This window comes from Canis lupus, chromosome 2 (genome assembly GCF_011100685.1).
Source record: "Canis lupus familiaris isolate Mischka breed German Shepherd chromosome 2, alternate assembly UU_Cfam_GSD_1.0, whole genome shotgun sequence".
Lineage (NCBI taxonomy): Eukaryota > Metazoa > Chordata > Mammalia > Carnivora > Canidae > Canis > Canis lupus.
The window spans coordinates 12,472,831-12,499,940 of record NC_049223.1 but is presented as its reverse complement, the minus strand read 5'-3'; the positions used below and the strand labels follow the sequence as shown (position 1 = coordinate 12,499,940).

Here is a 27,110-nt window from a genome sequence, read left to right as displayed (position 1 = left end):
AAAGGAAAATAATGTGACCAAAGTTCATTCATGTCAGGACTTTAAGTCTGTATGTGCAGCTGAGTAGAACGGCTATGAGCTGGAATCACAAGACCATGGTCACAGTTATGCTAGTGCCTAGGCTGCTGAGGGTGCTTGCAGAAATCTGTCAACGGCTCTGGATCTCAATTCCCTCATCTTTAAAACCAAGCGACTGAAATAAGTGATATAAAAGCGTACAATACACTGTGAGTGTTCCATAGTTACACAATTCTACAGCAATGAACACTATGTATTACATATCTAAGTAAGAACTAGAATTGATTGATTACTTATGACTAGACCCAGAATGCTACTAAGAATGGATCTTAATGGAGCAAAGACTTACTTAAGCTGAGCAGCAGACAGGGACGCATGTGTTGGGAAACTTCAGGCTTACAGTCTGTTGTTGCAAAGCCTGCTGTTCCCCTCATGGGCCACTCTGGCCCGAGGGAGTTGACCTATCAGCCTGGCATCCAAGGTGTTCCAAAGTCTGCCTTCCTCCCACCATTCCAACGTCAACTACTAACATTCCCAAACCTCTAGACAAACAAGTTTAGCTATGCTAACCTTTGAATACATTTGTATTTCTCCAACTCTTCCTCTTTTCTTGCCTAACCAAGAACAAATCTGATCTTATTTTGCAGAACTTTCCCAGAATACCACTGGTGTGAAAAGATGTTCCCTCAAATTGAAATTATAGCCATCATCTATACAATTAATTTGATAAGGATATTATGCTTTATGATACAGAAAAGATGTTCACCTGTTATTTAGTTAACATTATTTAATTTTTACACTTTCATGCTTGTCTTCTAACTAAATTGAAAACCCCATCTTTCTTTTTTTCCCCCGCAGTATTTGTAAATAGCAGGATTCTTTACCACTAATATCTAAAACAGGAGAGTCGGAGCAAACATTCTAAACCATCTACTGAAACCCAAGAAGACAAATTAACATAAAAAGTAATGGGTTTGAGTAAAAACTGACCTGGCATTAATACTGTTTAAGCCTTTACGTTATTTACATTATTAAGAGTAGATTAAGCCAGGGTGGGTTGTATCAATTCTGTTTACATGAGAAGATATGGAACATAAAGAAAAGAAACATTCTAAAGAGAACTTCCTCCATCCAAAGGTGGAAAATGAGAGCACTGAGAGCTATCATTCTACTGTGAAAGTGGCGTCCAAAGCACATAGGCAATATTCAGTATACCATTTAATTCAAATTCTCAACAATGTTGAATTATAACTTACCTGTTTAGTCTTGAATAAATAAGGAATTCTCCTCTACCCATTTTCCCATGTAAGGAAAAGAACAAAACACAGAAGTAGAGAGCACTGCCAAAGGATTCAAGTCAGAGCTCATATTTTTTCAAACATTTTGGCTTCAAATAACTACTGACCTTGGAACTGAATCTACAGCAGATGAAGATGCAACCTTGGAGACTTGACAGTTTGCTGCGGCAGCCAGCTTTAAGGCAGACGACGGGACAGCACTTAAAGTCCTAGGTATGTGTCGTGCATTGATGGGGGCAATAGAGTTTACAGTGGCAACTGACGAAGGGACAGTTAATCGAATGTTGTTCCCGATCAGAACCTGAGCTGTTGCAGAATTGGCAGCAGTGACTTGATGACTCAGTGCACTGTGGGAACCTGAAGTCTGTGTCATGTTTGAAGGTTGTAACAATGTTGAACCTGCCGTTGACGGACTCGTGTGTACAAGTGCTGTTGGTGTAGTACTGCTGAGGTGTAAGCCCTTGTATACTCCTAGAGAAAGAGAAAGAAATGTATGGCTAAGCAATGTATGGCTTTGCTGTTTACCACTGATATATGTTACAAACATCAGAACAATTTAGAAGTCTATCTCTTTTTAAAGATTTATGTATTTATTTTTGAGAGAGCATGGAGGAGGGAGGGCTGGGGGGAGAGAGAGAGAATCTCAAGGGGACTCTGGCTGAGCAGGAGTCCCGATGTGGAGCTCGATCCCAGGACCCTGAGATTATGATCCAAGTGAAAACCAAGAGTCGGATGCTCAATGGACTGAGCCATCCAGGTACCCTTAAATGTCTTTATCCTGGGGATCCCTGGGTGGCGCAGCAGTTTAGCGCCTGCCTTTGGCCCAGGGTGCGATCCTGGAGTCCCGGGATCGAATCCCACGTCGGGCTCCCGGTGCATGGAGCCTGCTTCTCCCTCTGCCTGTGTCTCTGCCTCTCTCTCTCTCTCTGTGTGTGACTATCATAAATAAAATAAAATAAAATAAAATAAAAAAATAAAATAAAATAAAATAAAATAAAATAAAATAAAAGGAAAAAAAAATGTCTTTATCCTTACCTGAGGCTGGAAGGACGCCATTCACCCCAATTCCAAGCACCACATCATCCTTCATCTTGAATCCCATCAGTTGTTCTGATGTCACCAAAGCAGAAGCAGCAAATTGAGCACTAGCAGAATCCAAAGTCTTGGAAACAAAACCCTAAAAAAGAAAATACAAAACAAATCTAATCAGCATCGTTTAGTCTCAAATTAATTTATTAAAGCTACACAAGTATACAACAATCAGTCTGAATATAAACCAGAGTGGCAAACCACTGAAATATCTTCATGTCTTTTGAGTCATAAGTTTGAAGAATGCTCAAGCAAACTAAGAACTCAGGGATTATGAATTTTTTTTTTTTAATTTTTATTTATTTATGATAGTCACAGAGAGAGAGAGAGAGGCAGAGACACAGGCAGAGGGAGAAGCAGGCTCCATGCAAGGGAGCCTGACGTGGGATTCGATCCCGGGTCTCCAGGATCGCGCCCTGGGCCAAAGGCAGGCGCTAAACCGCTGCGCCACCCGGGGATCCCGGGATTATGAATTTTGATCTTCATATGTGACAATGTGTAATATGGACAGGTCAATTACAAAAATAAACCTTCTTTAATGTGGAAGCACTAAACCTCTGACACAAAGTGTCAGACGAGAAATACACTAGTAAAACATTTCAGTGATTTGCAAGTACATATAATGAAAAATGAGTATGTAAGGTTCTTTCTTCACCAAACTTACACACATATTCACATATAAACCAAGGCACCTTTGGGACAGTAATCTAACTATCCCTTTAGAATTGATGTAACAAAATATCATACCATAGCTTGGCCTAGAAATTAAGAAGCTCCTCTAATTTTTTAAAATCGATTTTTCCTTTAAAACGCTAAGATTCAAATTTCAGCCTTTGAACCTTACATGTGTTTAAATGGCAAACATTCATCATACCTGAGGTTTAAAAGTGATTTCTTGTAATTAAGAGAGGTTTAATAATGATAACTTTACATAACTTTTAATAATAATTAAAATATCCAAGATAACGAGCTGGGTGAGATTATATGTTAAAGAGATAAAATGCATAAACTATAGGACAGGCTTGGAAGACAGTGTCTTGATCTCATTTAACTATGCTTTCTTAGTTTTACTTTTGAAAATAGGGAGCAGAGGCAACGGCTTCCATACTCACCTGTAATGCTCTTTCTAAACCCTGTATAGAATGGCTATGATGTAGATTCAGGCGAAAGCCACTTTTCTGCTGGTTAGATGCAAGGTTCTATGACAACAGTTGGTAATTAGAGATGAACTCTGGTGGGAAACAATGAGGGATAATCATAAGACAGACAAATCCCTCACCTGTGCAGTGGTGGTGGAGGAATTACTATTTGCTTGCTGTTGCTGAATTTGGGCAAGCTGCTGTTTCTGCATTAGTGCCAGTTGCTGTTGATGTTGCTGGTATTGTTCGGCTGTAAATGCTGAACATAAAACGAGGAAACACTTCATAAAAATGCACAGATAGCATACACATCTTACAGTACCAAAACAAATTACAGCATTAAAAAAATTTTTGTGCAGAATTAAAGCATCTGACAAAGGCTCATGATCCTGCTAAAGATCACTTTCATAAGAAAAATTCTGCATTTTTTACAACCACACTTAACAGGAGTGGCTCGAGTTTAAAGCAACACAAAAGTATAAACTTCCCGAGTTATAACAACATAGGAAAGAGAACTCACTTCTCAAGTTTCAGAACCGTTATTTTTATAAGCTATGACATTTGCACTAGACAGTGTAAAAAGGTAATCCAGCTTTTTAAATCCACATATTTGGGATTCAACTTTGCACTGAGCTTGAGAAGAAATCTGATTAATTACCATTTGGTTTCTAGTTTACTCATATTACTGTCCCAATGCATTCAGATGATCCCTAACAGTTCTGTGTATAAATACTAATTGTTCTACATATTTTCTAATTTTAGCCATTATAAACATTTTCTCTATATGGAATATAAGATTGTTGGTTTATTACCTTTATTTTATTTTTTTAAAGAACTCATCCTTTAACAGGAAGAAAAGAGGCTCCAAATGTTAAGGTTAATTAATTTTCCCCACCCAATTAACCCACCTGGAAAAAATCCAGTCAATAAGAACGGAGTTGTTTATGTTGATTTACTGTACAGAATGATGTCTGAGGAAAGACACTGTGTTATGCTACTTATGTTTGTCTATGGAGAGCTCAGTTCTAAAAAAAACAAACAAAAAAATGTTCATTTATTACCCCCCAAAAAAGTGTGTGCAGTTTTTAAAAAGGAAACCTTTTTCTTTTTTCTTACTTTTGCCAATTAAAAAAAGGAAAAAAAAAAAAAAGGGCACATACAATCACAACATCTGACTTTAAAGGCTTCTTTAAGAAACCTGTGATGTTTGGATTAAGAATTATTTCAAAACACAAAAAAGGTTATCATGCATCCCTGAATACCAGGGAATCTATAAATCATGCAATGCAAATTTCCTCAATCTAAAGTTTAATGTTCTCAAAACACTGTCACCTAATTTGTTGTCTTTAATTGCATTTTAATAATTTAGTTGAAGAAAATATCACTTCATCAAGTTTGATAACTTTCACTCATAACTTGTAAAGAATCTTTATCTTCCAGTATAACAGCTTTTCTGAGTAGTACCACTATAAAATGTTTAGGTAGAAATTCTACCATATTTTCAATGAATCAGAAAATTATGAAACAATATTTAAGAAAACCCCAGAAATTATTAGTGTCTACACAGGCTTTACACTTGAACTAAGTTCTTGGGCTACAAGAGCAAAAACATAATTTCTTGCTATAAAAACTGTTCTTTGATGCATTTCTTTTCCTACTATATTGTAATTCTCAGATCTGAATACTATAGGGAAGACTTATTGACTAGATAACTTCTAAATACTGACATAAAGTAACTTTGTGTCAAAATGACTATTTCCATATAATAGAAATGTGTTGAATCAAAACCTGAAAATTTATAAAAATTAATGCTGCCCTGAAATATTGTTTATAATTAATGTAACATTTATATTTATGTTTTTTAAAAATCCATAAAAGTAACTGTTTAACCTAAAGATCCCTAATTTATTAAAACTAGAGTTTTGCTAGCATGTTTTTGAGATTAATACTTTAACTTCCTAAGTTTGAGTGAGTTGCTTAAAGTCTGAACATCCTACCAAGGGATATTCAGTAAATTTTTTTTTAAAAAAGGATAATTTTTACAAGGTCAGGTCATTATATTTCTACAAACATAATAATTTAGCATTCATTGGAGAACTATATACAAAAAACTCCATTTACAGGAATGAAAGTAATATTTTATGGAAATTTGTTTATGTTTATATATGTTTTAATAAAAAATTATAATAATAAATCAAATCGATTTTTTTTTGCCCTAATTTAAGTTCAACATTTTAATCCTTGGTCTCTGAGGATCTTGTGAATTTCACTTTTTTAAACAACTGTTAACTTCTCCCTAATACAAGATTTAGAAATAGAAATGGAACTAATACTCATCATGATTTTAGAGCAATACCTGTCAATCTACTGCTTAGAAATATTTCTTTTGGAGTCTAGTTATGAAATTTTCCCCAGACATTTTTCATAAATGACCTAGAAGAAACACATAGGCTGAACAACATATAAGCTGAAAATAAAAACCATGGGTCTAGGAGCCAGGAGACCTTGATTTGTTGTTGTTGTTGTTGTTGTTTTTAAGCTCTTGGCTCTATCATAACTAGCCAGGTATACCTGGCCAAGTAACTAAACTTTTTGGGGCTCAGTCATGTTCATCCAAAATACTTGGATTAAGTTAGGTGATCACTAAAGCCCTTTCCACCTCTGCGACACAAGGATTTTATATTTCTTCTGAGAAACAAATTTCCAATCCAAAAGGCTATATAAATAAAGTAGGAAAACTTGGACAAAGGTAAGGTAGTAAATCTGGGGAAATACAATCTGAACTGGGTTTTACATTGCTATTTATACAGAAAACTGAGAAGACTTCAGATAGCATTATAATTAAAAGTCCAGTCAAATGCTACATGGAAATAAATAAACATGACCATATTTTTCCCTAGTCTCTATTCAAGGTAGAAAGTGTTACAGTTCTAGGTTCTAGGTCTACCTCTAGACAGAGAGTGATAGTCAAGTTTGCAATTAGCATGAAGATGGGCAGAATGGTTTCATGGACATATGACCAAATCTAGAATCAGAAGCATTTTACAGAACCCCAAATTTTTAGAGGCACCCTTGGTGATTTCCTCCCACAACTTCACAATAAAGATGAAGAAACTTTCATCTGAGGTCACAAAGATAGTAGTGGAATGGGGGGAAAATCTATCCCTAAACCATTGAGATATTAAATATAAAAAGAAATAGCCATAAGTTTGTTTGTTTTAATATTACCTACAAGAAATAATCAAACTTTTAATGTACCCCACACTATGAATCAAGTCCTTTAAACAAAACAAAACAAAACAAAACAAAACAAAACAAAACAAAACAAAACAAAACAAAACAAAACAAAACACCCTTATCTATAGAGCACCTGAGAAGAGTCTGGGTATGGGAGTAGAGTTATGTGAGGGACATGACTAAATGCTGAGAATAGGGAAGGAGCATGACAGGACTTCAAATTTTGAAGCACACTATGATGCTGGAAAGCAAGAAAACTTAGTATGCTTCTAAGGGCAACAGAGGAACCTGTAGGTTTAAACTTAAGGAGGTAGCTGTTGTTCATATATGGACAAACTTTCTAAACAAGATTCCCAACTCTAGAATAACTTGATCTAGAAAATTGTTGCATTTGTCCTCACTAGAGGTGTATATGCAAAGGCTAGAAATGACTGCTGTTTTGGTAGCCGCTAACAATTCTTTGGGCTAGGAATTTAGACAAAATAATCTAAGATGTTACCAGTCCATTTGGACAGGAAACTATTCTTCTGTGGCACTCCAGCACCTGGAATAGTCATTTTCTTGCAGCTGGAGCATCTCAATGGAAATGATCAAAGAGTAGGAGTATGTGAGGGGGACAAGTACTTAGAAAAAAATTAATAATCTGAAAAGACATATTTAAAATTACCAAAATGTACATTGCTTAAAAAAAAAAAAAAAAAAAAAGCAAAACACTCCAAAACCCAAACCAAAAAAAACCCAATGAACCTAAACACTTATTTTAAAAGATCACCTTCGAACAGAAATTTCTTTGAGCAGTACACAGGCAGAAAATTATTTTAATAAAGGAAAAGGTAACTTTAAAGAGATAAATATAAAATAAAATGACTTCAGAAAATACTAAAGGATGATATCAAGCTTGAATGATAGTTTTGAGGTTCGTAAGCACTTATCAGCCACCCAGAAAATCCAACCTGAAAAGAAAAAGATGGTGTATTTCCTTCGATGGCCAAACATGGCTGAATCTGAATTCATTCGGCTTTGAATTACTTGAACATGAGATAATCTGTGACCCAACCTTCCACTTATTGTGAGTAATCCTGCACTTCAGCACACAACTATAAAACTATTAATTTTATTATGAGTGCTACTCTACACCCTGCTAAGGATGTAATTTTGAATTGTGAAACATGCTTGGATAAGGATTAAGGTCCTATAGATTTATAAAATCTAACCATGAGAATATTCAATGCTCAAATCTAGAATTCTTTTGAAATTTGTAATTGCATATTACAAGTTTTATGAAGTAAAATGCACTAATTTAAGTAAGCTATAGATCCTGAGACTTAGAACACATCATTCTAGCTACATATATCCTATTAATTTATGAAAATAAACCAAATCTTTAGTATAGGTATGTGAGCTTAGGAAAATTACTTAGAATGCTGAATGAAATTTCAGTGGGAACTAAGAATTCAAATCCTGAACATATAATGGTGGTTTAAAAAATCACTTTTTTATTTAGTCTTTCTAAGTTATAAAAGTCCATTCTAATTATGAGAAAAGGTATTAAATCTGACATCCCATATCCCCCAAACTCAAACACGTGCAAACTGAAAAAAACACTATACATTTTCAAAGGTGCTTTTATAGATTACAAAAAAAATAGAAAACTTTCCAAATCACATATAAACCAAAGATTATTAAATATACACAATTTATTCATAGTACTAAAATCTAGTCCTAGAAATTCTAAATACACATATATTTAAGTCTTCCCAACATTGTGTCACTCTTTTGTGTGTTATCCAGAGGATCATGCACTAGAGCACCTGACCAACCAGGTTACTAATCTGGCCACACTACTATGCGAAATGGCCAAGACTGGGAAGCAAGCAAAAAAATTCTGAGCACCAGGAACTACAAAAGTTGGTGTGTTAAAGCTCATGCCCTTTATTAAAAATAATGGGCTCCTGATATCCTCATTTAGAATTTCCTGTTTGAAATAGGATCTTTATAGGTGACTTTTTAGAAAAAGGAAAATCAGTCCAGAGGGCATCACTAGGCCACAGCATACATATAAATATTAATATTTAAAATAATGACAGATTAATAAAAAACTGCTAAATCAAAATACTTGGCTTAAGCAGCAAACAAGAAAGTATATATCAACTGACTTCTATCTCATATATAGTGGTTAAGTTCTAAAGTCAGTATAGTAAAAATTAAGCCTTGAAAATTCCTTTAAAGTCTACCACAATGGATGTGTCTCTTTCAATAAGCCCAGCACAGACAGTTTTTCCTCTGGCTTATGGTTCTGTGGTTGAGTACCAGATGAAATAGTTGGGCTTATATTTGGGGGCCATCTATATGAAAAAATTTATCTTTAAAATTACAATTACACAGACAAAGGTGAGAAGATTAACCTCTGAATGAAGCGGCAAAGGAGGCATGGATATTCCGAGTAACAACAGATTCACTTCTGCCATTCCCAGAGTGGTCCACTCTGGAGAATAGGTTCTTTTGGTTGAATTGTATTTAGAATCCTGTATAACTTTTGAACTGTTAAAATTTTATTTTTTCTTCAGGGGCCTATAGTTGAATTTGCTTGAGTGTAACATACACATGATAGGACTCTACTAAATAGGAAAGAATAAAGCATGACCCAACAGCAATCTGTAGGCATCTATTCTCTAAGCATACAAAAAAATCTAGTAAAAATTAAGGGAAAATTGAAACAATTATGTGCAACAAAAAAATAAATTCATTTTTAAAAAGTTGTATCACATTATATGGGGGAGGAAATGATTCAAAAGAAAATTATACAGTCATTAAAAATTGTTTTTCAGCTAAACTTTTGGTAACACTACTGGTTCAATGTTCACTTTTTAACGTTCTTTGGAAAACACAAATCAAGTAAGTTTCATAAAATCAATGCTTACTTATGCAGTATAGCAAAATAATTTACATTTAAAATGATCATTAAAAGATACTAGGGTAGTTATACAATTCGACTTCTCTATTATTATTATCTTTTTTTTTTTTTTAAGATTTTATTTGTTTAAGTAATCTCTACACCCACTGTGGGGCTTGAATTCACAACTCATGAGATCAAGAGTCTCATTGCTTTCACTGATTAAGCCAGCCTGGCACCCCTCAACTTCTCTACTTTAAAGGGTGAGAAGGTGGGGATTGATGGAGCATGCCAGTTTTCTATAAGAAGTCTCAAGGAATTTATACAGCTTAAATATCTATCAGGGAAAACACGTTACAAGTTTACACCTTTAAAAGCTCTATACTTGCATACTATATAGTCCTCCTCCATATTGAAAAGTTCTTTATTTTGATTTTTAAGACTATAATAGCTGAGAGAAATGGACTCTGAAATTAATGGGACCATACTAATCCATTAGACTTCAGAATAATTTATATTATCTTCTAGTTGATTTTGGAAATGTGATTATTTTTCTTATGAGTAAAGACTTCCATTTCATACAAGTACTTGTTTTCCAGACACAAAATAAATTAGTTTATGGGACCTTTTCTAGAGATCTTTAAGAATAAGCAGTACATTTTCGTATTTATTAGAAAGGTTTAACTGTAGCCTTACCAGGTAATTAGGGCAACATAAATACCTTTATAGTCCCTTCAAAATCTGTGTTTAAATGATCTTTACAAAAATCTATGGTAACATAATTCTAACAGTGAATTTCTATAATCTACATGCCTCAAATAACACAGATTTATGCTTTAAAACAGAAAGCTGGGGAATATAAAAAATAGTGAAAGGGAATAAAGGGGAAAGGAGAAAAAATAAGTGGGAAATATCAGAAAGGGAGACAGAACATGAAAGACTCCTAACTCTGGGAAACAAACTAGGGGTGGTGGAAGGGGAGGTGGGGGTGAATGGATGACGGGCACTGAGGGGGGCACTTGACGGGATGAGCACTGGGTGTTATTCTATATGTTGACAAATTGAATACCAATAAAAAAATAAATTTATAAAAAAAATACAACAAACAAACAAAAAAAACAGAAAGCTAAAATTTTAGGAATATTTAAAGACAGGATGTATTTTAGACACATTTCACAATGTAGCCATAATGCTAAAGTAGATGTTATCTGGAATTGCCTCCAACATTTTAACAGTCCTATAAAATTTTAAAAATCCTTTAATTTAAATATTGTTCCCTCTTATAAATTATTCTGCATTACTGTCAGTAGATAAGACTTGTGCATATCTACAGACTTGCCAGACTACTTTTGAACAGTTTAAATAAAACACAAGAGAAGTGTCCAAGCATAAAATGGTTACAATTAATGGCCCATTTTCTTTTCATATTCTTTGATAATTGCTGAATTGTAAATTGTGGGTTCACAGAGCATATCCAGGAAATAAATGTCATACATTAAGTAGCAGTAAATCACCTTTGTGTGTGGGTGTGTTTAAATGAAAACACATGTACAAACAATTCAAATAAATACTTAACCTAGGTCCGTTTTCCTCATTATTTGAGAGAAAGGACTTTTAGCTTTAAATAAACCACATATTCAAAATATGGATGAACCTGACATTTCTATAGAAATGTACATCATAACAAATAAACATACCAAAATGTGCTGAACCACTGCTACTTTTACTTTGCGTGGAGGTACTGCATGTCTGGGTCCCAGGTTGTGCTGTTCCTGTTCGATTTATACTCCTATACAATTTTCTACAGGAGAGTTCATCATTGTCACTGTCATGTAGGGTTGGTGTCCGAGGCCTAAAATGCCGCCATCTACATGATTTGATATTGACTAGTATCTGACTGAGGTCTTTAGAGAAAGATTTGTCCGAGGTATTTGTTTCTGAGGTATTGGCAAACTGATTGACTGGAGAATGTTGTGGAGAGGAAAGCATTTCCAAATCCAGATGACGAAACATACTGTCATAGTCTGAGTGAGCTCTGTCCAGTAAGACCCTGTTAAAAATAAGGCAGGGAACATATATGTAAAACAGCTATTCAAAAATTATATAAAAAAAGATCCTCCCAGTTCCCCCAAAGCCATCTCATACTAAACATTTAAAAGCTAGAAATTTGATTATTTCAGTATTTGACCCTCTAAGCTAAATTCTCAATTTGTTTTTAAATTCTCAATTTCTGATAAAAGTTTTTACTTTATAATGATCTGATTAAAGAAGAAAGCAATCCACCTTGAGGAATTCATTTTACATCAGCAAGAGCTTTCTAACAGTTCCATGAGCTGATCTACCAGTATGTTACTGATATAAAACCTGGACTTATTTTTCTTTCCAAACTGCTTTTCAATCAGAGATTTTTCTTTCCGTTACAAAGCACCAAAACACTTTATAAAAGATCAGTTCTCTATTAAGCAAAAACTTCCTTCTTTTTTTTGGGGGGGGGGGGCAGGGGTGGAGGAGGTAGGAGAAAGCAGTAAATGGTATGCTATCTTTGGGATATTTTATAGCATTAAAATTTCTTATCGACAAAATATTTGAGATCTACTACTGTAGAAGATATATTTTTATGTTATTTATATAAACTTTATAAGTAATTCCATCTTAAAATACTAACAGCGACTAATGTTAGTATAGTATAAAATATAAATGACATGGAATTTTGGCTACTATTGATATCAATGTAATGACTGGGGGGAAAGCACTAAATAAAATAAATAATTTCAGTGTCCAGACAATTCTAAAGTAATTAAAAACTGCAATTAAGACTTGAAAATGAAAGAAACATACGTATAAAGCATTCATTAAAAACTACATCCTGGGATGCCTGAGTGGCTTAGCAGTTGAGTGTCTGCCTTTGGCTCAGGACATGATCCCGGGATCTATGTGGGATCGAGTCCCACACTGGGCTCCTTTTGGGGAGACTGCTTTTTCCTTTGCCTGTGTCTCTGCCTCTTTCTCTCTCTCTCTCATGAATAAGTAAATAAAATCTTTAAGAAACAAACAAAAAAAACCCTCTACATCCTCAGGTTTCTTCCTGAAAGCACCTTGATACTATGTTCTGCCTTTTTTCCCCTACCTATACAGGATTATCTTTCTTTTTCTTCACTTTTATGTGTTCTGTAATTCCTTCCTGCCTCCCACACAAATTCTCACACAAGGCATCTAGAGTGTACAGGGGGTACTATCATGTTTAAACAAAAGAGTGATTAGATCCTGAAAAACTGGGTGTCAACGTCAGACCATGCATGGATCCTGGAGCCTTTTTAAAAAAATATTTTATTCATTCATTCATTCATTCATTCATTTGAGAGACAGAGAGAGAGAGAATGAGTGCACATGAGCAGGGGGAGGGGCAGAGGGACAGGGCTCAATCTTATGACCTGAGCTGAAACCCAGAGTCAGATGCTTAACCCAGTGAGCCACCCAGGGACCCCTTCTAGAGTGTTTTCACTGAGAAGTTAAACAACCTAGTGTACTAATTACATGACATTTCTTAGCCTATTCAGTCCTTTCTTCTAATATGTGCCAGAACTTCTGAAACAACTTTTTGTAATCTCTTTTAGTATTTTAGTCAAAAAAATCATTTAAGAACAGAAAATGGAAACAAATGAGCTATTTAGAAGGATTCCCTCTCTAAAGCTCTAGATTTGATTACCCTACTGTCTTTGTCCCTACTGTACCTATGCTAGGAATACAGAAATAGTTACCTTCCACCACGCCCAACCCGTCTTCGTGTAAATCCAATACACCTCTGGGGTACAGTGAGGGTGGTTAAGCAGTATCTATATCGTACATCCCCTAATCCTCCATCTTTAGGACTAGTCCAAGGCCAGTTGCCAGTTTGGTCTAAGTGAGGCTAAAAACAAAAAACAAACAAAAAAATTATTTTATTTTGTCAGTTAAAGGCAAACAACTTATTATTTAAAAAAGAGAACCTGAAACTTACAGCATAGTACTGACAGCCTGCTTTCCTACGGAAAGCAAAAGGACCATCAGGATCATTTTCTTCTTCAGCTTCCGAAGAGCCAGACAAGACCTTTAAAATAAAATGAAGTGGGTCAAAACATGTGACTTCCTATGTCACTCCTTCCTTCTCCTCTATGCTCATAGAGAAATTTTTATCTTTACCTGGGAGAGAGGTTCTTCATCTGAGCTGGGAAAGTCATACTGATTTAAATCTTTAGCATTAAAGACGGGCAGTGCAGCAGGACTCGTCTGTTGAGGAGTAGCAGCAGCAGACGATGGTAAGACTTTGGGCTTCTTTTCATATTTACGTTTAGGTCGGATAAGATCGGCTTTATCTTGCTGCAATAAAGTCGTATGTTAATCAAACACTAGAAACCATGTTCAACAAACCTGCAGTTTGGGGTATGCTTTAAAAACAGGATTAGAGCTATAATGAAGTCATTCGCACTCAGAAGAGATCTAAGACGCCTATGTTTTGTCATCTTATATTGTAAAGTATTACAGGTTGGTTTCTGTGAAACATTGACATGTTCTTACAACCTAAACATCATCTCATAAAATATTTTGTTTCATTTAAAGTAAAAGAAGAGAGGTTCTTCAGCTTCTGAAATCCTGTAACTACAGTTAGTATTTATCATTGGTTCCTGTACCTTTTCCTAAATTTTCTATGAAAATTCTAGGAGAAAATAAAAAGGGCGGGGGGTGGGGGGAGGTCCTAGTCTTTATTCTAAAGAGTTAACAAATCCATTTTGGGAAAATAATAAAGCAAACAATCTTAATCTTATACACACACAAAGCACCTCAGATAACTCCTAATATGTAGGTGTCACAAAAATAAAGGGAAGTAAAGATTTGGCAGCTAAACAACAAAGGCTTTCTGGAGTGAATCTAGGCAGTTTTAGATGATACAGAGATGAAATCATTAAACAGGGACAACACAAGGATAAAATACAGAAGCAAGAGTGATTGAGCTGATAGTGCACGTTAGAAATATGTGTGCAGGTAAGAGCAAAGGCTAATTAAAGTATGAAGTGTATGACAGGTAAGAAAGGTTACAGGTAAAAATACCTGTTGGAAAGAAAAAGATCACGGCAAGTATCATGGCTGTGTACAGATACTAAATGTCTGTATCAAGTTTTATGTAGTTTATGGCATTACAGTTTTTTGGGGGAAAAGTTAATTCTTAAAGAGTTCATCTATACAGTATCTCTCTTTACTATTCCTACTGTTGTATTAACAGGTTAGTCTTGAATCAAAAGCGGACTTTGCAGCATAGTTCATGGTAGGGTTTATATGTATTTTTCTTTTTCACTCTAATGATAAAACAACATTCTATTACCAGCTACTATTATCATAAAAATTTTTATCACCTTATTTGCTTTGAATTCCTTCACATCCATTGCTTCCTGATGTTTAAACTGACTGCTATTAGTGATCGGGATGATGGGGATGGCATAAGTAGGTTTCATTGGCTGTCTCTGGGCCATAACCTCAGACACGATCTCTCCATTATAGTCACCCAAATTATACCTGAAATTATAGAAAAGAAAGCTGCAAAAATTAAAGTTAGTTCTGTAAATATTTAGGACTATTAAAGCCTGAGATACGATTATAGACACTGAGTAGACTGAAGGCAATATTAAACTTTGATTACTTGCTGAATGCTAATTTAAAATGAAGATTACATGATTCCTTCGGTTTCTTCCGTTACTTTTTGGCTTATAGCTTTACCTTTGCACCATAAATAGATAACTGTGGGGAAAAAAACAAAGGTTCAAATTTTAACTTACCAATTTTGGTGAAAGATTTGGTGGAGATATTGAAATTAATGCCTAAAATGGTGAAGAACTTTCTGCTAATTTGAATTGCCTGTACTATATAAAACTAATTTTCCTTAGATGAATTATGAGAAATTTAATAGTGGTTTTCTTTGGAGATAGTGACTAGGAAATAGGGAAGTGAGGCTTGAAGTTTTCATTGTGTATCTTGTGCCAAATCGTTGAGTGTTAAAATTATGGGCCTCTTCCCCTCCCTTCTTTATACTTCTGTTAAAAAACCCAGTAGGTGTTTAAAAAAAAAAAAAAATCAGTACCATCTGGTGAGTAAATGAAAAACTTTATAACTGACAAATATTCTCTCCCTCCCAACATTGCACTCAAACTCAAATAAGGACAAAAGAATAAGATTATACCTGGCATATTTTAATTTTACCGAGCCCTGTCTGTCACTTTTAAAGAAAATAAAGAGAGGAACAGATGTAAAATTATGCAAAGTATATCATATCACACATTTAATAATCTCTACTTATTATTAAAGGATGGTATTTCTAGGGTTAATTCATTAGGAACCATACTACAATACACATAATACTAACGGTATGATACAGCCGACCCTATTAAAGTATACTTTACCTCTTTTCCATAATTTCCAGTGTTAAGTGCAATAGCTCCCTTTTACTCTTTTCTCTTCTTTTTATCATCTCTAGAATAGTAACAGCCCGACTGAGATCTCGACGCAGTTTAAGCATTTTTTCATAAGAGGCTTCATCATTTTTGCGATTCTGAAAATATGAAGTTGCTTTTTTAATGTCAATAAAATTTCCAACTAGTGGCATTCTGAACATAGCTATTGATATATAAGAATACATATTATTTGAAGGGCTGGTTAGAATTTAAAGGCACTGAAAGGGAATATGGATTACTAGGAAATCAATGGTATATATGATTTTTAAATAGTTTAACATTAAAACATATCATTAATAGCTGTGTGTAATGAATCCTAAGGTTGATACATTTTAAATTAGTATTTTTTTATTATTTTGTACAGGAAGTCTATTTAAACACAAATTAAGACACAGCCTTCAGATGCAGAGATATTCATAAATATAAATAATTTTTCTTTGATAAAAAAATTACAAACTTTTTTTTCAAATTCACTTACTTTTCGAGTCTGCATTTTTTCAGTACGCCTTCTAAAAGCCACGTAAGGATCATTTGTGCTGGAACCATCACGCTTTTCTTGTTTTACTGATGGGATAAGAGATGGCCCCCGACAGTTTTTTCTCTTTTTAATCCAGTATTCATAAACTTCTCTAATTAATTCATCGTCTTCTTTTAGCAGTAGCTTGGCTTCCTGCAGACTGACTGGCTAAATGTAAAATCATTATGTCATTTTCATATAATAGATATACATAAGGTCCAAAAGTACTTCTAACTTTAATGACAATAACAATATTAATAACAGCAAATGTGGAGTGCTTTATACATGTCCATCATTGATGCTTTATATACAATATAATCTTATTATGTTTATCATCTCTATTTTACAGAAGGGGAAACAGGCACAGAGGCTTTTTTGTTGTTATTTTTTTATAACATATTGCTCAAAATTATACAGATTAGTACTGGGCAGAGATGAGATATGAATTCATGCTTGTTAATTCCACAGTCTGATCACTTACCCTCACTCCAACATTATCTTGTTTCTATACATATATAGGTATATACAATGAAGTTATACCTGCTGACCACTGCCTTTCTCTAGACGGTCAATCATCTCCTCAAATTGCAATGGGCAGATGTCCATTTTCTTTTTCAGTTTATTCACAAATACTTCATCTTCAGAATCCAAATCATAATCAGGCTGCTCAGCATCCAAACTAAAAGCTGACAGAAGAAACCATAAGCAATCATTTACTATGTGAAACCACCGACAAAAACCTCTCAACAGATCTAAAGAAACCAGAAATTTATGGCTTCCCACATTTAAAGTTACTATTATTATTGACAAACACATAAGTCATAAAGGACAACGGATGTGGGGATCCCTGGGTGGCTCAGCTGTTTAGCGTCTGTCTTCTGCCCAGGGCGTGATCCTGGAGTCCCGGGATCAAGTCCCACATCGGGCTCCCTGTATGGAGCCTGCTTCTCCCTCTGCCTGTGTCTCTGTGCCTCTCTGTGTGTTTCTCATGAATAAATAAATAAAATCTTTACCAAAAAAAAAAAAAAAAAGGGACAATGGATGCGACTCCCTTCCCCCACCTCAAAAACAAACTAGAAGCCCATTAAGAACATAAAGAGATTATGAAATGTATTGGACTATATGAAAATCTTATAGATAAAAAAGATAAAGTATCAGCAATTTCATATGGTTTGATATAATAGAAAAGGATAGGGTCTTTAAGATTGTTTCTAGAATATTTAAATCCTACTTAATAGATTATGTAACTACTTTACCAAATGCTTAGGGAATGGTATTTAAAGCAGAAGTGTTAGAAGCCACTGCCAAAAACAGTAACAGCTATCACTCAATGAGTGCACTTCTGCTGAGGCGGCTTGTTTCCTCATGATAATCATGGTGACAGAAATGTGATGTATCTCTTATATTTGTTAAGATTTGAAAGGGGGCCAGGAACCACTGCTCTACACCGTATTATCAAATGTCATTCAATTACATATCAAAATTAAACCAGACTAACAATAATATTAGTAAAATATTAAGTAGCTTGATATCAAAATGTCTCACACTCTTCCCTTGCTTAATACTTCTTAATTTCCCATCACCTCAGAATCCAAATCCTTACGACTGTATGAGGCTTTCTGACCTCGTCTCTCTAGTCTCATCAGCACTTTATGATGTAGCAGTATCAAATTTCATACATTTCTTTTCTTTTTTTAAACTAATCTCTATACCCAACGTGGGGCTTGAACTCAAAACCCTGAGATCAAGAGTCATGTGCTCTACCGACTGAGCCAGTCAGGTGCTCCTCAAATTTCACATATTTCATACAGCATACTATTTTATGTCTTCAGGCCTTTATATTAGCTGTTGTCTGCCTCCACCTAGCAAGTGACTGCAAACAACTATTTAATCTTTTCAAAACCCAACCTGATTATCAAGTCCTGTGGAATTCCTTCTTGACTGCTCCCAACTAGTAAACGGTTCCTTGTCACTTTTATCTTTTTTTGATGCTATGAACCCTCTCCCAGAAAAACAAACTGTGTGAACATAAAACATTCTGCATAAATTACAAGCAATTTGTATCTCTAAAAGCTGTGGCACCAAGGTTAAAAATTCCTGTTCTAGATCAATGCCCTTCTTTTGTCCTATTTTCTACACATACTTTATAATCTACTTGATAAGTATTAGAATATGACTGATCTCCTGATCTCCTTGAGAGGAGGCATTGTGACTTAATTATCTCTGCAGAGACAGTAAACATGTTCATTTTGTATGCCAACTCTATTTGCAGTACTTTACTGAAAGGCATTCGGATACTGCCTCTAGTAAAGTGGGAAAAACCGCTGAAAAACTATGTAGCCACCCATTAGTGCTATCTGTGGTAGGAATAAGAGGGGGCCCTTTGGCTGCCCCAAACCTGCCCTCCTTGCTTCAAGTTTAACATAGATAGCATCTGGCCCATAGGAATCCAATAAATAGCTGTAGAATTGAACCTACTATATCACTGCCCATTTACAATTTTGATCTGTATTACACTTCTGTAACATTCCTAATTAAAATATTTAGATTCCTTCATAAAAACCTCCATATGTTAATATCTCTGCACCCATCTTTCTTATGACCATAAGGCTCTCTCTCCAATGACTTTCCATGATCTATTTCTGTTTGTTACTGTTTTGTAAACAGGGCTTTTGGAGATCCTGAAATAGATTAAAACACTTGTTTGTTTGGGTTCCTAACCAAAACATTCCATATCTTCATTGTTCAATAGGATAACCACTAGCCACTTTAAATTAAATTAAAAATTTAATACCTTAGCCATAATTAATTAGCCACATTTCAAGCATTAAACAGCTACATGTGTTTACTACTGTACCAGAAAGCACAGATTATAAAATATTTCCATCATCATTGAAAGGTCTATTAAAGAGTGGCGATCCTGATAATCCAGAAAGCCAAATCAGGGACCAACTAGCATTGTTCTACTCCTTAAGGGTATATTATATATCTTTTTAGGGTCTTACCTATATAGGACTTTGGCATGTCCCACTATAAAAATGTTCAGATCCAATCACGCTTACAAAATTTAATTCTTCACAAAAACGAAACAAGTTCACTAGTATCACCTTACTTTTGCATTACCAAAATATATTTGACATATATTATACCATGAATGACGAGTCACATCCAACATATCAGGGAAGGCAATCAAGACTGAAAAGGAAGATTCTCATGCTAGGGAGCTCAGTGTCTTTTCTATGAAAGTTAAACAAGTACCTGTGAGGCTGACTGCTCTTGCCTGTGCAAGCAGCTTTCCTTTTACAGGTCGTGCAAACACATATAACATCTTTAAAATATGAGAACCAAATCTTCTTTAGACATAAAAATATTAAAGCCCTAAGATGCTAACATGTAAAAATGCACTTTAGGATCTCATTCGACCAAAAAACCAGAGCCAATGATTAAAGTGAATTTAGCTTCAGCCTGACCTACCGCTTCCAAATGACAGCTCAACTACAGCTGATAAAGATGGTAACATAGATATGGTCCTAGAAATAGGTGTATCTTCAAATTTTTTGGGCCATCTAATGTGTTCTAAATAGAAAATAGGGTCTACAGAGAAATAGGCAAATGGATTACATCTTGTAATTAAGTTCTGTCAATTAAAATGAGACCCAGCTAGCCAATAACTGTTTAAAAATAGGAGCCATATTATAGAGGCTAATTCCTTTTAAACTATCTTGGTAGGGATAAACCCAGATATACAAATGGTTAAACAAAATACATAGATGGAGGAGAAAATGTGATAGAAAATAAATCCAAGCTAAAAGAATACAATAGTACATACATATAAATTATTTTTTTAAAAGATTTTATTTATTTATTCATGAGAGACAGAGAGAGAGAGAGGCATAGACAGACAGAAGGAGAAGCAGGCTCCTCACAGGAAGCCCAATATGGGACTCAATCCCTGAACCTGGGATCAGGCCCTGAGCTGATGGCACACACTCAACCGCTGAGCCACCCAGGCATCCCTAAATTGATTACTTTTTAAAGAAGATACAAAGTAGTACAAACCAGTTCCTTGCCCTTATGCTTAGAGTCAAATGACAGAGATGAAATGTATATAAATATTTAAGTAACAAATACCATAGAAGCTCAGACTAAGTGTGTTATGTCTGTAACACCACTAGTAAAAGGATATTTGGGCCCTGAAATGGCACAAATTGTGGATTGGAAACAAACAGAATGTAATCCGATTGAAAAGGAGGCACCCTATCCAAGGCAAGGAGAAATCTGTCAGCCCAGGAATGTAAGTGGGTTTCAACTCAAGCATTAAACCCTCAATGATTAGTAATATCTACTTGCAAAAGTTCCTGAAACAAATTCTGAGCAGCAGAAAATACTGTTGTTAATGGTGATATTTACTATTATTATTATTTACCTAAGTTTACAAAGCTACCACTGGCTAACTAGATGATCAAAGTCTTCAACTTCTTTATATTCATAAGCAGAGAGAGTCGAGTCACTTCTAGAAAGTAATTGAGGAGAATGACTGGAGATTCCCTCATTTGAAAGATTTGAAATCACACATATAGAATTCTTTTTGATAAAATTCTGTGGATGATGCTATAGATTTTATATTTAAGAAAGTAGCACCAGAAGAATAATGGGGGAAGACTGTGTGTTGTAAGTGAATGTGGAACTAGGCAAAGGGAAGGAGGAAGTGTAATCTTTCAGAATCAGGGATAAGAGTATTCTGAGGGAAAAAAAAAAAAAAAAAAAGAGTATTCTGAGAGGTACCTTAAAAAGTAAGTTCTATAAGGATCTATTAAAAACAAACAAACAAACAAACCTCCTCCTTCTTCTTCCTTTTTTTTTTTTTTTTTAAACAAATTCACACTTACAAAAATTGCAAAATGAGACTAGTATAGGTAGGGATGCCTAAGTGGCTCAGTCGGTTGCAGGTCTGCTTTCAGCTCAGATCATAATCCGGAGGTCCTAGGATCAAGCCCCACATCAGGCTCCTTGCTCAGCATGGAGCCTGCTTCTCCCTCACCCTCTGCCCTTCCCCTGTGCTTCTGCTTGCGCTCTTTCTCTCTCGCATTCTTGGTTTCTCTCTCACATAAATAAATAAAATCTCAAAAAAAATTGTACATGGAACACCCACATATCCTATACCCAGATTCACCTACTGTTAAATTTTATTGTTATCATTTTAATGTATTCTCTATTTTGTATCTCTATGTACACTCAGTATATTTTTTGAGGCACTAAAGGGTAAATTACATTCATAACGGTTCCCTACTGCTAAATATTTCAGAGTGTATTTCCTTAGACTCTTTTATATAATCACATTACAGTCACCAACCAACTTCATAAATTTACACTCATACAACAATTTAATCGCCAGCCTACATTCCAATTTTCTCAGCTGATCCAATAATTTGTAATATTTATCCCCTCCAGCATGAGACCAGTCTAGGATCAGGTACTATTTTTGTTATTGTCTCTTTGGCCTCCTTTAATCTGGAACATTTCCACAGACTTTGTCTTTTAAAAGACACTGATGTTTTTGAAGAATACAGAACTCTCCACAGAATATTTATTATTATTCCTATTATGATTAGACTACATACTCTTAGATGGCATACTACATACTCAACTTTCTTAGTCCTTCACAGGGTATCACATCTAGAGGCACATAATGTTCATCTGTTCCTCATAAGTGATGAAAATTATTATCACCAGTCAAGAAATTACCCAACTGTTCCACAGTATAACTATTGTTTATTTTTCCCCCTCTCTTGTAACTAATAAACACTTGGTAGGGAGAGATTAAGATCATGCAAATATCCTGTTCCTCGTCAAAATTTCCTCTTATATTGAGAACACATTGATGATTCTTACATAATTCAGTCTTGGTCACAATAATTACAAAAATTTTCTTCCAACTCCAGTACTCTCCTCACATTGTACCACTCAGCTTTTGGCTTTATACTATTAAAAGCACGAGGCTACCTTCACGATTTTTTATTATCAGTATGTACTCATGAATTCCTACATATTTCACTGCTTTATTCATTATTGCGTTAAATTATTCTCCTGCTTAAATTGTCCCAGAACCAGCCAGTGGAAGAAATTCTTGTGTCATTGTGATATGCTCCTGTCATTTTTTTAATGGTTAATTTCTGGCATAGTAAGAGGAGGTTCCAGGTTCATCTTGCACCTACCCTGCCACAGCCCTGGAATCAGCCATTTCTCCACAGATTCTTGGTCTTATTTAATGTAGAATGGATTAGAGAAAGGTGCTAGGTATGCTCATTACTACTGAATAATCTTGCTTTTGGCTCTTCCAGTAGGCAGAACTACAATATATCTATCTGTACCTCCACACAAAGGCATCTATACATATGTAAATGTACATCAAGATTACCCTTTAAAAAAAGGTTTCCTTTCAGGTTTAATAGGAGAGCCTTGAGACCCAAGTGCAAAAGGAAGGAGAAGAGAGAATTGTTTTCATCTCTTCTGGTCAGAACTGTTCTGTCCTTTCTCCCAGTATAAACAAGAAAGAAGTCCTACCTGTAATAATCTAGAAGCCTTACGGATCACCAGCAAAATAGAAACATTACATGATCCTTTGGATCAGGAAATGCTGAGTGTCAAGAACTCAGTGAAATAGCTTAGAAAGTACCTAAAGAAGGGGATTTGGGTTTCTTCCTTCGAGCTCTGATTGGATAAAATAAAGAAAATTATGATATCTTCTCCAAGTCAGCTGAAGTAAGGATAGAGTTGAACTTTCCCAAACTAATGTTCAATTAAATGTTAACAGAGAACATGTAATAAATACAATTGGAAAATGCTAGATTAAAAATAAGCTTGCTTTTTTTTTTTAAAAAAAACTACAAGATTCTCAGAGCCTATAAATATAATATGCATATGACTCTGGCGGTAGGTAGGAGAGTAAAATGTGGAATTATTCTCAAACGTGTCTGACCATTCCTTTCTTAGAGAATACTAGTTATCACCTTAAAAACTCTCAAGAAGAGTTTGCATAACATTATTAGCTTAAGAGCTTCACAAAATAGAAATTAAGGGAACTAAAATGAATCAGTCCATATTTATGTCATAAGCGAATTTTTTAAGAAGATTTTATTTATTTATTCATGAGAGACAGAGAGACAGAGAGAGAGAGAGAGAGAGAGAGAGGCAGAGACACAGGCAGAGGGAGAAGCAGGCTCCATGCAGGGAGCCCAACGTGGGACTCGATCCCAGGTCTCCAGGATCAGGCCCTGGGCTGAAGGAGGCGCTAAACTGCTGAGCCACTGAGCAACCCGGGCTGCCCTGTCATAAGTGATTTATTAGACCACCTAGCAGTCAAAATTCTATTTTAACTTTGCAGAAATTTATACTCTATTTTTTATTTATTGTAGTATATTAAAAGCCAATATCAAATTTTAAAGAATTAACATAAATCTTAAACATTTTTTCCAGAAAACAGAGTAAGAACACTTTCCAACCTGTTTTATGAAGTCACTATAGCTCTGATACCAAAGCCAAATAAGACAGAACACACAAATGTGCGCGCGTGCACACACACACACACACACAGCCAAACTATTTCTCGTGAACCTAGATGCAAAATTCCACAATTAAAATCTTCTCCAACAAAATATTTAAAAATAATATACTACAGTCAGGTAGTATGTGAAATTGGTTCAATATCTGAAAATCAACTAATATAATAGCTTATCCTATCAACAGGCTAAAGAAGAAAAAAAATCACATCATGCTACCCATTGATGTAGAAAAAGCCATCTGACAAAATTGAATACTGATTCATGATAAAAACTCTCAGTATGCTAAGAATAAAAATCACGATCCATAAGAAGAAAACTGATAAACTGGATCTCAGCAAAAAAGCTTTTGCTACGTGAAAGAGTTGGTTAAGAGGATGAAAAGGCACTATACCCTAGGAGAAAAGATTTCCAAATCACATATATGACAATTTCATATATGTGAAAAAAAAAAAAAAAAAAACCTTACAGGGGATATAATACTTAATGGTGAAAGACTTAATTATTATTTCCTTCTAACATCAAGAACAAGGAAAGGATGTCTGCTCTCACCACTTATATTTTAACAATACTGAAGTATTAGCCACTATAATGGAAGAAATAAATTAAAGACAGAAATACTGAAAAGGAAAAATAAAGTTGTCTCTAATTGCATGATTTTCTATGTAGAATATCCCAAAGAATCTACAAGCGTTTAGAACTAATAAGCAATTTCAGTTAGGGCCATAGGGTATAAGATAAATAATTTCACCTGCATTTCTGTACACTGACCATGAACAATTGGAAACCAAAATAAAAAATGCAATACCATTTTCAATTGCTCCAAAGAAAATAAAACACAGGTATAAACCTAAAGAAACATATACAGGATATGTATGATGAAAATTATAAAGTGTTAATGGAAGAAATGAAAGAAGACCTAAATAGCTGCAGAGTCATACTGTGGTCATGGACTGAAGACTCAACACAGTAAAGATGTCAGTTCTCCTTAGAGTGATCTATAGGTTTAATCTAATTCCTATCAAAATCTCAGCAAGTTTTTTTTTTAATATTTTATTTATTCATGAGAGACACACAGAGAGAGGCAGAGACATAAGCAGAGGGAGGAGCAGGCTCCATGCAGGGAGCCTGATGTGGGACTCGACCCCAGAACTCCAGGATCACACCCTGAGCTGAAGGCAGATGCTTAACAGCTGAGCCACCCAGGCGTCCCACAGCAAGCTTCTTTGTAGACACTGACAAGCTTATTGTAATATTTATATGGAAAGGCCTTAGAATACCCAATACAATTTTGAAAAAGAAAAATAAAGAAGGAATGACTCTCCTTGATATTAAGGGTTATTAAAAGCTGCAGTAATCAAATCAGTGGTACCATCTTGGAATGAACAGAAATCAAGGGAAGAGAATATAGAACCCAGAAATAGATCCGTATCAATATGCCTAATTAATTATTGGCAAAGAAACAAGCAACTCAATGGAGGAGGGATGGCTTTTTCAATAAATGATGCTGGGGCAACTGCACATCCAGGAGTAAAAAACAAAACCAAACCCCAAAAACAAAAATCCTTTGACCTCACACACTCAAATACTGATGATACACTTAAATGTGAAACTGTAATCTTCTAGAATAGAACACAGGAGAAACTCTTTTGTACCCAGGAAAGGCAGAGTTCTTAAGAGTTGATACCAAAATCATGATCCATAGAGGAAACTGATTAAACCGGATCTCATCAGAATTATAAGCTTCTGCTGTATGACAGACTGTTAAGAGAATGAAAAGACAAACTGTATACTGGGAGAAAATATTTCTAAATCACATATATGACAAAGACTTTGGGTCTAGAATATATAAAACAGAATACTCAAACTCAATGTTAAAAACAATCTAATTAGAAAATGGGCAAACACAAGGACAATCACTTCACCAGAGGATATATAGGTGGCAAATAAACACATGAAAAGATACTTAACATATTAGCCATTTAGAGAAATACAAATTTAAAGTATAATAAGAGATCACTGCATACCTATGAGAATGCTTAAAGTAAAAAAGTGCTAACCCCAAATACTGAATACAGGAAAAACTGGGTCACACATACACTGCTGGGAGATAATGTAACACAGCATAGGTATTCTCGGAAATACCGTAGAATTTCTTGTCAAACTAAAAATGGACCCAGCAACTGCACTCATAGGTATTTATTCCAGGAGATATAAAACTTATGTTCACACAAAAGCCTGCACATTAATGTTCATAGCAGCTTTATCTGTAATAGTCAAAGCCTGGAAACTACTCAAATGTGTTTCACCGGGTCAATGGTTAAATAAACATATTAAGGAATACTACTCACCAATAAGAAGGAATGATCTATATTATATGAAACAAGTTGGATGAACTTCAATGCTAAGTGAAAAAAGCCAATCACAAAGGATATACACTGCATGATTCTGTTATATTTATGAACTAAATGATGGTACAGTTGAGTTATCCTGATTGAGGTATACAAAGGCGCATATATTGTCCTTTGAATTTATAATTATTTAAAACAAAAAGTTAAAAGAAACTCAGTGGTAGCTAACACCAACACTAATTTGCAGACTATCTTGATTAATATTCCAATGTACATATCTTTCTGAGACAACACACTTCAAATGTACCCTGATTAAAGAATTTTCTCCCTTGGGGATCCCTGGGTGGCTCAGCGGTTCAGTGCCTGCCTTGGCCCAGGGCGTGATCCTGGAGACCTGGGACTGAGTCCCGCATCAGGCTCCTGAATGGAGCCTGCTTCTCCCTCTGCCTATGTCTCTGCCTCTCTCTTTCTGTATCTCTCATGAATAAATAAATAAAACCTTAAAAAAAAAAAAGATCAAATGCCAACAC

The 27,110-nt window shown here is 35.0% G+C and overlaps 1 protein-coding gene across 6 annotated transcripts in view; it reads right to left on the bottom strand.

Annotated features, from left to right (window-relative positions):
* The window catches only part of EPC1 (enhancer of polycomb homolog 1), a 94,450-nt gene that overhangs the window by 1,717 nt on the left and 65,623 nt on the right, over positions 1 to 27,110 (bottom strand). For 3 of the 6 annotated variants that reach the window (XM_038529869.1, XM_038529867.1, XM_038529870.1), the window contains exons 3-14: positions 17,211 to 17,356; positions 16,632 to 16,838; positions 16,103 to 16,251; positions 15,062 to 15,221; positions 13,854 to 14,030; positions 13,672 to 13,761; positions 13,433 to 13,581; positions 11,372 to 11,724; positions 3,685 to 3,803; positions 3,518 to 3,604; positions 2,352 to 2,493; positions 1,424 to 1,787 (exon numbers count right to left, since the gene is read on the bottom strand). In XM_038529869.1, the coding sequence (XP_038385797.1) occupies positions 1,424 to 1,787; positions 2,352 to 2,493; positions 3,518 to 3,604; positions 3,685 to 3,803; positions 11,372 to 11,724; positions 13,433 to 13,581; positions 13,672 to 13,761; positions 13,854 to 14,030; positions 15,062 to 15,221; positions 16,103 to 16,251; positions 16,632 to 16,838; positions 17,211 to 17,356 (2,143 nt within the window). Of the gene's footprint in view, positions 1 to 1,423; positions 1,788 to 2,351; positions 2,494 to 3,517; positions 3,637 to 3,684; positions 3,804 to 4,452; positions 4,570 to 11,371; positions 11,725 to 13,432; positions 13,582 to 13,671; positions 13,762 to 13,853; positions 14,031 to 15,061; positions 15,222 to 16,102; positions 16,252 to 16,631; positions 16,839 to 17,210; positions 17,357 to 27,110 lie in introns of those variants that run through there. The other 3 variants (XM_038529868.1, XR_005355199.1, XM_038529871.1) reach the window with 3 other exon arrangements.